We start from the raw sequence: 14,668 nt of genomic DNA on the forward strand, positions 1-14,668 counted from the left end.
ATTCAGTACTCATCTCGAAAACAAAAGCAATTTAGGTCAAAAGAGTCCATACCAACAAAGGAAATAGAAGGTCTAACAGAACAGATAGATAGCAATAAAAACTGTAACATAGAGGCTCAGAATAAGTTAGAGGGGAAACAAAAAGAAATGGAGGAACTTATTCAAGAAAGATCAAGTGTAATATATTATAAAAATAAAGCAAACTCTACCCACATGTACATATTACTTCAACTACCTCAACTAGCCGGTGCCCCCGCACATTGACTCTGCACCGGTACCCCCCTGTATATATAGCCTCCCTACTGTTATTTTATTTTACTTCTGCTCTTTTTTTCTCAACACTTTTTTTGTTGTTGTTTTATTTTACTTTTTTATTAAAAATAAATGCACTGTTGGTTAAGGGCTGTAAGTAAGCATTTCACTGTAATGTCTACACCTGTTGTATTCGGCGCATGTGGCCAATAAAATTTTATTTTATTTTATTTTATTTGAATATGGGGAAAAATGCACCAAATTATTTGTTAATCTTCAACATAGAAATGCTACCAAAAATAATTTACTGAAATTGGTTACAAATGATGGAGTCACCCATGATTCACCAAATTATATTTAGAAGGAGGAAGCAAAGTACTTTAAGCATATGTTTTAGTTTCAGTCGCCTCGATCTCCTCTAACTGGATTTTTTTCTTCTATTGATAATGTCAAAAACAGCCATACAGAAAGAAGGTGAAATTACAGAGGAGGAACTTCTGGATGCAGTTAAAGACTTTAAGTCTGGGAAAACTCCAGGGTTGGATGGCATACTAGTTGAGATATACCAAACCTTTTTTGATATACTCAGAGGACCGTTATTAGCATGTTTAAACCACTCCTATGTAAATGGTAGATTATCAGATGCTCAATAAGAAGGTCTGATTTCATTATTACTGAAACAGGATACAAGTGGTAAATATAAAGATACAGTCCATTAAAAAAATTGGAGGCCCCTTACACTTCAGTGTTGTGATGCAAAGATTCTAGCAAAATGGATAGCGCATAGAATTAAAAAGGTATTGTCAGACATTATTCATTCTAATCAGACAGGTTTTTTACATGGACGGTACATTGGAGATAATATAAGGCAAGTACTGGAAACAATAGAACACTATGAAAAATCTGGGAAACCAGGCCTCCTATTCATAGCTGACTTTGAAAAGGCTTTTGATAAAGTACGACTGGAGTTTATATATAAATGCCTGGAGCATTTCAATTTTGGAGAATTTCTTATAAAATGGGTTAAAATCATGTATAGTAACCCTAGGTTTAAAATAATAAATAATGGCTATTTCTCAGAAAGTTTTAAACTGTCAAGAGGAGTAAAACAAGGTTGTCCACTATCGGCATATCTAATTATTATGGCCATCGAAATGTTAGCTGTTAAAATCAGATCCAACAATAATATCAAGGGATTAGAAATCCAGGGCTTAAAAACAAAGGTGTCATTGAATGCTGATCCCTTGAATCCCTCCACAGCCTCATAGAGCATCTAGATACATTTTCTAACCTCTCTGGATTACAACCATATTATGATTAATGTACTATATTACGTATTGGATCACTAAAAAATACAATTTTTACATTAGAGTGTAGTTTACCAATGAAATGGTCTGATGGTGATGTGGATATACTCAGTATACATATCCCAAATGAAATAAATGATCTCACTTCAATACCTTTTAATAGAAAGTTAGCAAAAATAGATAAGATCTTGCTACCATGGAAAGGTAAATACCTGTCTATTTGTGGAAAAATCACCCTGATTAACTCTTTAGTATTATCCCAGTTTACATATTTGCTTATGGTCTTGTCTACGCCTAGCGAACAGTTTTTTAAATTATATGAGAAAAAAATATTCAATTTTATTTGGAACGGCAAGCCAGACAAAATTAAATGGGCCTATTTTTATAATGAATATCAATTCGGAGGACAGAAATGATTAAATATTAAAGCATTAGACCTATCCCTAAAAGCTTCAGTCATACAAAAGTTATACTTAAATCCAAACTGGTTCTCTAGCAAAGTAGTAAGATTGTCTCACCCCATGTTCAAGAATGGCCTATTTCCCTTTATTCAGATTACAACCTCTAATTTACAGCTATTTGAAAAGGAAATAATCTCCCAAATATCACTATTTCTAAAACAAGCCATAGAAAGTTGGTTGCAATTTCAATTTAATCCTCCAGAAACGATAGAACAAATAATGCAACAAATATTGTGGTTAAACTCAAATATACAAATTGATAAGAAAACATTATTTTTGAATAAAAATTTTAAAAAAGGTATAATCTTCGTAAATGATATCATCATGTTGCACATGCAGCTAACAAAAACATATGGAAATGTCTGCTCTACCCAAGATTACAACCAAATAATTGCAGCATTACCGCAAAAATGGAACTTGTCTGTCGGCCCTGCATTAAAGACCATAATTGGTTAAAGAAAATTGTGATAAATAAAAAAGTATACCAGTTTCATTTAAGGACCAAAGGATTGACAGCCGTCCCATATAGATTGCAAAATAGTTGGGAAGAGATTTTTGACGTACCAATTCCATGGCAAATGGTTTATGAACTGATTCGCAAAACGATGCCGGATTGAAAACTCAGTTATTATACAAAATTCTTGCTACCAATATAATGTTTTTTATATGGGGGATACAATCTTCCCAGCTCTGCATATTTTGCTGCGAAGAGACAGAATCATTAGATCATTTGTTTTGGTACTGTCCATTTGTAGCTTGTTTTTGGTCACAGGATTGCAATATTTACCTGGAGATAGCACTACTGGGTGATCTGAAAAGACATAGTCAATCGATCAATAATATAATAATAATTTTAGCATAAATGTTTATTTTCAATTTACAATCTGTAGAAACAATGAGAATTGAAGCGTTCAGAACTTTTGTGAAACATCACAGTACAGTTGAAAAATATATGGCAAATAGAAATCCAATATGGATGGTGTTAAGAGATAGATGGGAGGGGTTGAATGGAGCTGAAGGTTGGGACTAATAACAACTAATAACAACAAGATAACTAATGTAAAACATACTGTGTCCATGATAAGTATATAGGTTGTATATTAAGAACTTTTGTGAAAGAGCACAGTTTGAAAGATATTGCATACAGAAGCAAACCGGATGGACATCATGAAAATGATCTGAGAGGTTGAGGATAGAGGAAGTTCAGGAGTAAAAACAAACAAAATAGAACTATTGTAAAATTGACTGTGTCCATAAAATGTATATAGTATCTATAAGCTGGAAGTAGAGGCATAAGCGTTGTTGTTCACTAGTTTACTCCAATTAGGGGAGGGGTGGTGGGGTTGGAACGTAATAAAAGAAAATATATTTAAAAACCAAATAACTTTACAATGATGAATGTTGGGGTTGAGTGGGTTAAATGCACAGAGGGACGTGTCAAAATGCTGAATTATGGTACCTAAGCACATGTCCCACAGGCAACCTCATGTAAAGTGTCAAACTGACCTGATCCTGAAAATGTGCCCTATAGCCTACCAGATATGCTGCAGTGTAGCATTTCTCACAATGCAAATGTACAAATAATTCCAGTATCATGGTACAAAATGGACCAGTCTAATGTCCATGTCTGTGGGGTTGTGTCACCCTCTGGAAGGTGTCCATCCTTTTACTGTAGATGTGACTGTGGGTTGCTAAACCACTGACTGTCACTGTAATCACCATGCTGTGGTAACAAACTATTACTCAAGGAGTCTTACACACTTTTTTAGCCTTGCTTTCTGAGTCCAACCAAAACCCAAATTATCTTACGAAAATATTGCTCCAATGACTTGCGTGTCAAACTAGGCAGAGAAAGTCAACATTGTTCAATACCATTGCAACAGCATTCATATCACTAGAGCATAAGATAACAAGCCATCTGAACTGAAAAGTCAATAAAAAGTGCCATGGGAAAAAAAAGAACAGGTCATAAATCATGAAGGGAGAGTGGCCTTAACCTGAAGCCCCTTGTCCCTCTGGCTGCATTGATTTATATCTTGGGCCTTATCATGGCTGAGTTCTGACATAGAAAATGGGAACACACAGAACTCAAGGTTACTTTTGTAACCCCGGTTCTGTAATAATATGAGTGAGATGTATCACATATGGGAAATCGCATTTCACTACAGGAAGTAACCAATCACACAGCGTCTGCCGAAAACAGACAGGTCGAGTGGCGAAAGAGGTGGGCCCCTCCCTATAAGGTGCCACTCGCCTGCCCACTGGTCATTCTCAAGCATGTCTCTCTTCCTTGCGTACTGTGAGGAGGGAAAAGTGGTGAGATATCTCACTCATATTATCAGAGAACAGGGGTTATGAAAGTAACCTTGAGTTCTCTTGCAAATACTTGTTTTGATGTATCACATATGGGATATGGTCAACTACCGTATCGCAGACATGCTCTCCCAAGCCAAGGTAGTCTTCTGACAGTACCACCCCTCAGAGGCTCTGACATTGAGGACAGAATGCATCAACAAAAGTGCAGTGACATCCAGTCGGTAAAAATCTCATATAATATATGAGCCATCAGGCCCTCGAGGGCTTCAACCCTTGCTATTATAGGTCAATATAATAGCCTCCACTATCCTATGGGATAGTAATTGCAGGGGGACGCCCGAGAAATGAAGAGTTGGACGCTCTTGCATAAAGCTCCCGTTCTATCCAAGTAAAAGCTCAACAAGCGTACTGGATACAAACGGTGGAGATGCACTTCTACCGTAGCGGTGAAGGGCGGCGGATGGAAAACCATATGCTCTAAGGCGGGACAATTAGAAAATGATCGCTGACCTTAGGCATAAAGGCAGGGTTAGATAATAACATATCTTGATAACCCCCGGTCAAACTGTAGGCACGAATGGTGAACTGACAGTGTGTGCAGCTCACTCACTCGCTTTGCAGCATAAGGGCAATTAGTAAAGCGGTTAGAAAAAAGGAGAGATATTTCATCTCCACACTTTCCAGCGGCTGCTGTGAAAAAGCCTCAAGCACAATAGACAGGTCCCAAGATGAACTAAAGGCTTCGAGACTGGACGTAAGCGACACTCACACTTCGTAAAGCGATATGACAAAGGGTGCTACCCTACTGTGTGGTTGTCGAGGCCTATATGATAGGCCAAAAAATCTAAATAGACCTTTGCAGTGGAGAAAAAACCATCCTCTTACTGGTCAGACCTAGAGGGCTATGGTTGCTGGGTGAGAGTGGGAAGTCTCTTAGCTCGCTTGGGTCATACAGATCCCTGTGTAGCTACAAGGACTAGCCGTAAAGCCAGAGAGGGATCTCGGCTACTCAGAGTTTCCCTGGCCATAGAGGCAGGAGTGTCATGTACCCCAAAAATCTGAGGTTGGAGAATTTTGTATTTTTCAAATACCTGAAACAGCTTTTTGCTACAATCTAGAACCATAATCATTATGCTTAATTGTATTGTACTGCATATCTCTACTAAAATCTGGGTAAAAGATTGAAAGGAATTGTTATTGCTTCCTTTTCTAAAGTCTACCAACCTTGACAGCAAGCATGCCAGCTAAGATAGTTAGACATGCTAGTTACTCTAACTTGATTGATAGCCTGAAATGGCTTCTTGGTAGCTACAGTTGAAGTCGGAAGTTTACATACACTTAGGTTGGAGTCATTAAAACTCGTTTTTCAACCACTCCACGTATTTCTTGTTAACAAACTATAGTTTGGGCAAGTCGGTTAGGACATCTACTTTGTGCATGACACAAGTAATTTTTCCAACAATTGTTTACAGACAGATTATTTCACTTATAATTCACTGTATCACAATTCTAGTGGGTCAGAAGTTTACATACACTAAATTGACTGTGCCTTTAAACAGCTTGGAAAATTCCAGAAAATGATGTCATGGCTTTAGAAGCTTCTGATAGGCTAATTGACATCATTTGAGTCAATTGGAGGTGTACCTGTGGATGTATTTCAAGGCATACCTTCAAACTCAGTGCCTCTTTGCTTGACATCATGGGAAAATAAAAAGAAATCAGCCAAGACCTCAGAATTTTATTTGTAGATCTCCACAAGTCTGGTTCATCCTTGGGAGCAATTTCCAAACGCCTGAAGGTACCACATTTATCTGTACAAACAATAGTACGCAAGTATAAACACCATGGGACCACGCAGCCATCATACTGCTCAGGAAGGAGACGCGTTCTGTCTCCTAGAGATGAATGTACTTTGGTGCGAAAAGTGCAAATCAATCCCAGAACAACAGCAAAGGACCTTGTGAAGATGCTGGAGGAAACAGGTACAAAAGTATCTATATCCACAGTAAAACAAGTCCTATATCGACATAACCTGAAAGGCCTCTCAGCAAGGAAGAAGCCACTGCTCCAAAACCGCCATAAAAAAGCCAGACTACGGTTTGCAACTGCACATGGGGACAAAGATTCGTACTTTTTGGAGAAATGTAATCTGGTCTGATGAAACAAAATTAGAACTGTTTGGCCATACTGACCATAATTATGTTTGGAGGAAAAAGGGGAAGGCTTGCAAGCCGAAGATAACCATCCCAACCGTGAAGCACGGGGGTGGCAGCATCATGCTGTGGGGGTGCTTTGCTGGAGGAGGGACTGGTGCACTTCACAAATTAGATGGCATCATGAGGAAGGAAAATTAGGTGGATATACTGAAGCAACATCTCAAGACATCAGTCAGGAAATGGGTCTTCCAAATGGACAATGACCCCAAGCATACTTCCAAAGTTGTGGCAAAATGGCTTAAGGACAACAAAGTCAAGGTATTGGAGTGGCCATCACAAAGCCCTGACCTCAATCCTATAGAAAATGTGTGGGCAGAACTGAAAAGCGTGTTGCGAGCAAGGAGGCCTTGCTCCTTCACTCCAACTAAAGTGGGGAGTAGAAAAGACGCACAGAGGAGGACAAAACATCACCCTTGCCAAGGATGTGGCAGTGTTTTCACCCCTAGTGGTTTGTTTTCACTACTTGGTGATGGAATCTCCGAACCCCACTGGGTTGTCGCTTCTAACAGGCGGAATGCGCTAGTGCACGTGCGTCAAGTGCACCCAATGACACTGCAGAGGGGCAGAGAGTGTATCACAGTAACTGTGGTACCTAGTAAAAATGTTGAGCAGAGCCCTTCTTTAACAAGACAAGCTCGAACTTCTCGGACTGTGCCCCACCCTTGTGGTAACGAAGAAAAACCTATTTCTCCTCTCTTTTTCTCCACCTGGCGTATATACTAAGAGTCAAGGATAGAGAGAGGATGGAGCCACGAGATGGATTTCAAAAACATCTCGGGTAAGAGACAAGGCCATAGTGGTGGGCACTCAGGCCCACACTTGGCCGTTCCACATCCTCAATGGCCTTTTTCATAGGGTTCCTGAGAGGGTGGGGCCCCGTGGGCTGAAGGGGTTTCGTAGAGGGCGGCTGCAGCAAAGGACTGTTTGCTTCCGTGTTTGCCAGGGTATCAGCAGTCTGCTGCATCGCTGGGGATCTAAGACCCCCAAAGCCAGCATGCTGCCCCTTTCCAGCTGTGAAGCTGCAGGAACCAACAGGCTGCAACAGGGTCTAGGTCTGTGGGGCAGGCAGAAGTTGAAGGATTCACCGTTTTTCTTGCGCATGTCACACTTCTTCCGCGTGGTGGCGACAGTGGGCCCGAACAACTCCATGGGTGACACTGAGGAATCACCCCCCTCCCCCTCAGGACTTGAGAGGGAGGGAGACTGTGGTCCCACCTTCGATCTCATGCTTGAAGTCGAGGAGACCCATGAGATTAATCCCGTCATCAATTCGTCAGATAGTGAGGGAAAGGAATCTTTCCCCAGCTGGACTCGGTTGTGGGGAACTGAACCTCAGCCTTGGCTGGTGGCTCAGGGGCGAGAGGGGGGGCAGAGACGGAGGTATGTTTGAGCCTCCTTAAACTTGCCCGAATCCTTCCCCGCAATCATGGAGCCGCAAGTGCAAGAACGTGAGGTTTGCTGTGACGGGGCAGCAGTGGTCATTGTAAAAAAAACAGGTACCTACCTAGAGTGAGCACGGCACAGATCAATGAGACAGATATTTCACTGGATGTATAAATGTGAAGCATCCGGTTGGCGTTTCCACTCACTACCAAATATGGTGGTGAGAGGAAGCTCAGTGGACGGCAGTGCGAGAAGATGGAACGAGATGGATTTTTGCCTACATTCTGCTAATTTTCTCATCGATGAAACACTTGATCTCAATACAGTTTTCTATTTCCAAAACTAAAATCTGTTACGAACAGAGTGGAGTAAGTTTTGTAGACTTTAGCGTTGCGTTGTTTAGAAGGAGTGTAAGGGCGAATTGAGTTATTGCACACATGCACTTCACAGAGTAGGCGTTCCCTAACGGAAATATGCAAATACATGCTAGAACACGCCAATAGGCTCTCGCTAGCTCATGCTTGGCTCTGCCTACGCCCTTGCTTGTTCTGCCCACTATGATTAATTTGCTCCCATTGGAAACGACAGGCTGTGGTCTATCTTGGGTTAGTTAGACTTCGGGCTCTTATCCTCCCACGACCTTAACGCCGTCAGCCTAAACTTGGTCGGTTTAGTTAATACGAATGAGTGAATGTAGGTTAAACTAAACGAGAGGAGAGAGCTAGCAATGCTACCGTATGTGCAGGTAGAACTGCTAGCTATCATGGTTAGCTTGCTTTCCAACAAGCTAACCAAGTTAGCTTAAGCTTTGCAGCGTGGGCTAACTAGGTCTCGATAGCTAGCCTTGTGACACTAGCTACCACTGGAGACTGAAAAGATAGAATTTTAGACAAATTCAACTCATAGCAAAAACGTTTCTTTCAATCAATCAATCAAATGTATTTATACTGAACTAAAAAAAAAAAATACAACATGCAACAATTTCAAAGATTTGTTACAATTTATATACGGAAATCAGTTAATTGAAATAAATTCATTAGGCTTTAATCTATGGATTTCACATGACTGGGAATACAGATACAGTGGGGGGAAAAAGTATTTAGTCAGCCACCAATTGTGCAAGTTCTCTCACATAAAAAGATGAGAGAGGCCTGTAATTTTCATCATAGGTACACGTCAACTATGACAGACAAAATGAGAGAAAAAAAATCCAGAAAATCACATTGTAGGATTTGTAATGAATTTATTTGCAAATTATGGTGGAAAATAAGTATTTGGTCAATAACAAAAGTTTCTCAATATTTTGTTATATACCCTTTGTTGGCAATGACACAGGTGAAATATTTTCTGTAAGTCTTCACAAGGTTTTCACACACTGTTGCTGGTATTTTGGCCCATTCCTCCATGCAGATCTCCTCTAGAGCAGTGATGTTTTGGGGCTGTCGCTGGGCAACACAGACTTTCAACTCCCTACAAAGATTTTCTATGGGGTTGAGATCTGGAGACTGGCTAGGCCACTCCAGGACCTTGAAATGCTTCTTACGAAGCCACTCCTTCGTTGCCCGGGCGGTGTGTTTGGGATCATTGTCATGCTGAAAGACCCAGCCACGTTTAATCTTCAATGCCCTTGCTGATGGAAGGAGGTTTTCACTCAAAATCTCACGATACATTGCCCCATTCATTCTTTCCTTTACACGGATCAGTCGTCCTGGTCCCTTTGCAGAAAAACAGCCCCAAAGCGTGATGTTTCCACCCCCATGCTTCACAGTAGGTATGGTGTTCTTTGGATGCAACTCAGCATTCTTTGTCCTCCAAACACGACAAGTTGAGTTTTTACCAAAAAGTTCTATTTTGGTTTCATCTGACCATATGACATTCTCCCAATCCTCTTCTGGATCATCCAAATGCACTCTAGCAAACTTCAGACGGGCCTGGACATGTACTGGCTTAAGCAGGGGGACACGTCTGGCACTGCAGGATTTGAGTCCCTGGCGGCGTAGTGTGTTACTGATGGTAGGCTTTGTTACTTTGGTCCCAGCTCTCTGCAGGTCATTCACTAGGTCCCCCATGTGGTTCTGGGATTTTTGCTCACCGTTCTTGTGATCATTTTGACCTCACGGGGTGAGATCTTGCGTGGAGCCCCAGATCGAGGGGAGATTATCAGTGGTCTTGTATGTCTTCCATTTCCTAATAATTGCTCCCACAGTTGATTTCTTCAAACCAAGCTGCTTACCTATTGCAGATTCAGTCTTCCCAGCCTGGTGCAGGTCTACAATTTTGTTTCTGGTGTCCTTTGACAGCTCTTTGGTCTTGGCCATAGTGGAGTTTGGAGTGTGACTGTTTGAGGTTGTGGACAGGTGTCTTTTATACTGATAACAAGTTCAAACAGGTGCCATTAATACAGGTAACAAGTGGAGGACAGAGGAGCCTCTTAAAGAAGAAGTTACAGGTCTGTGAGAGCCAGAAATCTTGCTTGTTTGTAGGTGACCAAATACTTATTTTCCACCATAATTTGCAAATGAATTCATAAAAAATCATACGTGATTTTCTGGAAAAAAAAGTTGTTGACGTTTACCTATGATGAAAATTACAGGCCTCTCTCATCTTTTTAAGTGGGAGAACTTGCAGAATTGGTGGCTGACTAAATACTTTTTTCCCCCACTGTATGCATCTGTTGGTCACAGATTTCCCTCATGCAGCGTGACACCTCCTTTGCATTGAGTTGATTAGGCTGTTTATTGTGGCCTTGTGGAATGTTGTCCTACTCCTCTTCAATGGCTGTGAGAAATGGCTGGATATTGGCGGGAACTGGAACACGCTGTCGTACACATCGATCCAGAGCATCCCAAACATGCTCAATGGGTGACATGTCTGGTGAGTATGCAGGCCATGGAAGAACTGGGACATTTTCAGCTTCCAGGAATTGTGTACAGATCCTTGCGACATGAGGCCATGCATTATCATGCTGAAACATGAGTTGATGGCGGCGGATGAATGGCACTACAATGGGCCTCAGGATCTCGTCACGGTATCTCTGTGCATTCAAATTGCATCGATAAAATGCAATTGTGTCCGTAACTTATGTCTGCCCATACTATAACCCCACTGCCACCATGGGGCTCTCTGTTCACAACGTTGACATCAGCAAACCTCTCGCCCAAACAACGTCATACACGTGGTCTGCGGTTGTGAGGCCGGTTGGATGTACTGCCAAATGCTCCCTCAAAACTTGAGACATCTGTGGCATTGTGTGTGTGACAAAACTGCACATTTTACATTGGCCTTTTATTGTCCCCAGCACAAGGTGAACCTTTGTAATGATCATGCTGTTCAATCAGCTTCTTGATATGCCACACCTGTCAGGTGGATGGATTATCTTGGCAAAGGAGAAATGCTCACTAACAGGGATGTAAACACATTTGTGCACAGAATTTGAGAGAAGTAAGCTTTTTGTGCGTATGGAACATTTTATTTATTATCTTTTATTTCAGTTCATGAAACATGGGACCAACACTTTACATGTTGAGTTTATATTTTTGTTCAGTGTTTAAAGCCCTTTTTTCAGAAACCCAGCCTAAAACCCCAAAGAGCAAGCAATGCAGATGTAGAAGCAAGGGAGGAACCAGGCTCTGAGGGGTGGCCAGTCCTCTTCTCTCTGTGCCGGGTGGAGATTATCGGAGTACATAGCCATTGAGGCCAGATTGTTCTTCAAGATGTTCAAACTTTCATAGATGACCAGCATGATCAAATAATAATCACAGTGGTTGTAGAGGGTGCAACAGGTCAGCACCTCAGGAGTAAATGTCAGTTGGCTTTTCATAGCCGAGCATTCAGATGTCGAGACAGCAGGTGTGGTAGAGAGGGAGAGAGAGAGAGAGGGTCAGTACTCAACACTATCGACAGGAGTTGAGGTTCTACGTTCGGCAACATTAACCTTAAAGGCGTTGCATGGTCAATCTGACGTCTGCCTTGGCCAAACAGCATTTACTGCTATGCTGCCTCTGCAGAAGTCAGAGCAAACATACTTTTTGCGCTTCGTGGAGCAGCGCAGAGCTGTTGTGAAGGAAGTTGTCAAGGAAGTGAGTTTGTGATTATACAGGACCTCCCGCCCTCACCTTCCGTCAACCAATCATGTCAATGCGGAGCTATACGGAGTCCTCCACATTGTTAAAACATTTGTACGACAACATTACAGAAGGTTTCATACTGCAAAGCGTTTAGACCAAAAAGTCTTCATCAAACAGCTTTAGGGGCCTTTTCCCACTGACCTTCTCAGCAGCCAAGTAGGCTATGCATGCACATACAACAACAAAACACCTGACCAATATTATCACTAGTTATATATCATGGCTTCTCATGCCTTACTGCTTGATTAAACAATGATAGAATTAACATATGATATGCTGTTTCCTTTTCTCATTCACCCAATAAGAAATAGGTAGGTTGGAAACCTATCAATTCCTGTAATCTTTGGTCTGTGTTCACCAGGCAAACACATCAGGCTTGTTCCACTGACCAATATTGTCTTCTCAGAGAATACAATTACTTTGATTTGGTCTCATAGACATGTGTAAAATATTGCTATTGCTATTGACTGGGACCAATGTTAATAAATGTTCATGAAATCACTTTGTAGTTGTTGATCAACAGAGGCAGAATTTGGCCTGCTTTTGGATTCATATTATATGGGTCTATGAAACTGGCCCAGAAAGTGAAAATGGTATCAATAATCTTGTGGAAATGTTATTACGAAACTGATTACTCTTGTATCGATCCATCCGTTTGAGAATGCCCTGACTCTTGTATTTGCTACAGAGACAGACAGACAGACAGACACAGATGGTACAGAGGTGCTAAGGAAGCACAGGGTTTATTTATTTGGAGCTGCAGGACACAGTGGGTTTGGCTTTACATTCTGTACACTCAGCACTGTAATGTACAACAATAGCAGGAAGATATCATCCCTCGTTCTCTCCTTCTCTTCTCCGCTTTCCATCCTCCTTTCATCTCCTTCTTATCCTCTCTCTCTTCACTTCCCACCCTCCACCACCAGCCAAATACACACACTATGTCATAAAGAAACAAACCAATCATGAGAGGAACAAAGTGCAAACATTTGTGTGCGTGTCGTCTGGGGGATCAGGCACTTCAGATTTTCAATTTGTACAATTATTTCCGAATAAAATAATAACAGGCCAAGACGAAATGTGTAAGGACAATTGTTTACTGTAATGAATGATTTATTCTTCCTTAAAATAAGACATATCAAATTCCAAAGCCAAAGCTGTTCTTCCCTTTTGTTCGGGCGTGTAGGAAGGCTTCCCATTGTGTGGTGATGTGTGGTCCCTTTACCAATTACTCTACCAGAGCCCATGCACCTCAATAGTCTAACATGGCTTCCTCTCCTCGTCTCCTTTCCTTCATCTGCACTGGATTGGTTAAAGCTTATTTCCTGTAGAAAAAGGGCATATATCTGCCAGGATTCCTAAGCTTTCCTTTAGGATCAGTGAAGATGAAGAAAAGGAGGAGAGAAAATTCCCCATTGAGACTATCGAGATGCACCCATGGTCATGATGGCAACACAAACACAAAACAGCACCGGCTGATTGGATATTACATCACAGTAATATTACTTTAATGTCTGACGTAAAACAATAACATATTTACTGTTAAAACATCTTAATTGGTATATAAATGGTGCATTACTGGTTTGACAAATCTCCTTTTGCTCAAGGTCAACAGGGTGCCGGTGGTGCACTCTTTGGGAAAAGTGCAGAAAACAAGATAAGTATTGTAGTTACAATTCTAACTCCACAGTTGTGTGTGTGTGTGTGTGTGTGTGTGTGTGTGTGTGTGTGGTGGGGGGGGTAGGGGGGGAGCCTGTTGTATGCAAACACATTTGTTTGATTGTGACTTAGGTGTAGCATAGCTGCAGACTCAAGTTTAATATGTGATTGAATAAAGACCAGGCAAATCCCCCTTCCTCCTCCAAATCTAATATGGCAACAATAACACAAATACACAACTGAACTAGATCTTTGGCCTGAGGGTATACAAGGCAATATGCACATTGTGTCTTGAGGTTGGTGATGTTGTTGGTTGCATGTATGTTTATAAGTGATTAGAAGAGTGGGAGGGGAAAAGAAAGGCGAAAGAGACAAAAAGAGAGAGGGGGTAAAGAGAGAGGAAGAAAATGAACAGATACAGAGTGCATTTGAGTGTGAATGTGAATTTATGCAAGGATTCAATAAAAAAGAAAAGAAAAACAGCAACAACAAAGATCCCATCTTGTATTTTCTGTGGTAGTCTTTCTTAGACAGTGGATCCCCTGAATTAGCTAGTTTTTTCTTATTCATCAACACAGTTAGTGGCTCTTCTCTACTCCAGCGATCCTGAGGGTAAGTGAAGTGTCTGAGCATTGTTCTCAAAACGTATTTGCGTCATTGAACGTCCCTCCAATAATTCCCCATGGGTCTCAGGCCCGGGTCATGGTCAGCATTTCCCCTAGACTGACCATGGTCTTGGGTTGGGTGCCTCCGGAAGACTGACAGCTGGTCAGGCCGGGTGTAAACCAATCAGCAGTGAGGAGAGCCTCCTCCTCTGTCTGTGTGTGGCGCCACACAGAGCCATGGCCACTAGGGGGCAGAGTTTGACATGGAGTCCACTGAGTTCACACTGCAGGAAGACACGCGACTGTTGGTGATGGACACCTCGGGGTGCTGGAGGGTTGAGA

At 41.5% G+C, this 14,668-nt stretch overlaps 1 protein-coding gene across 1 annotated transcript in view; it reads right to left on the reverse strand.

Annotated features, from left to right (window-relative positions):
- Positions 1–12,778: 12,778 nt before the first annotated feature.
- LOC121585095 (G protein-coupled receptor kinase 5) overlaps positions 12,779–14,668 on the reverse strand; it is a 61,825-nt gene continuing 59,935 nt past the window's right edge. Inside the window, exon 16 of the mRNA XM_041901452.2 lies at positions 12,779–14,654. Within this exon, the coding sequence (XP_041757386.1) occupies positions 14,571–14,654 (84 nt within the window). The 3' untranslated portion in view covers positions 12,779–14,570. The remainder of the gene's footprint in view (positions 14,655–14,668) is intronic.

Source organism: Coregonus clupeaformis, chromosome 16, assembly GCF_020615455.1.
Source record: "Coregonus clupeaformis isolate EN_2021a chromosome 16, ASM2061545v1, whole genome shotgun sequence".
Classification (NCBI taxonomy): Eukaryota; Metazoa; Chordata; class Actinopteri; order Salmoniformes; family Salmonidae; genus Coregonus; species Coregonus clupeaformis.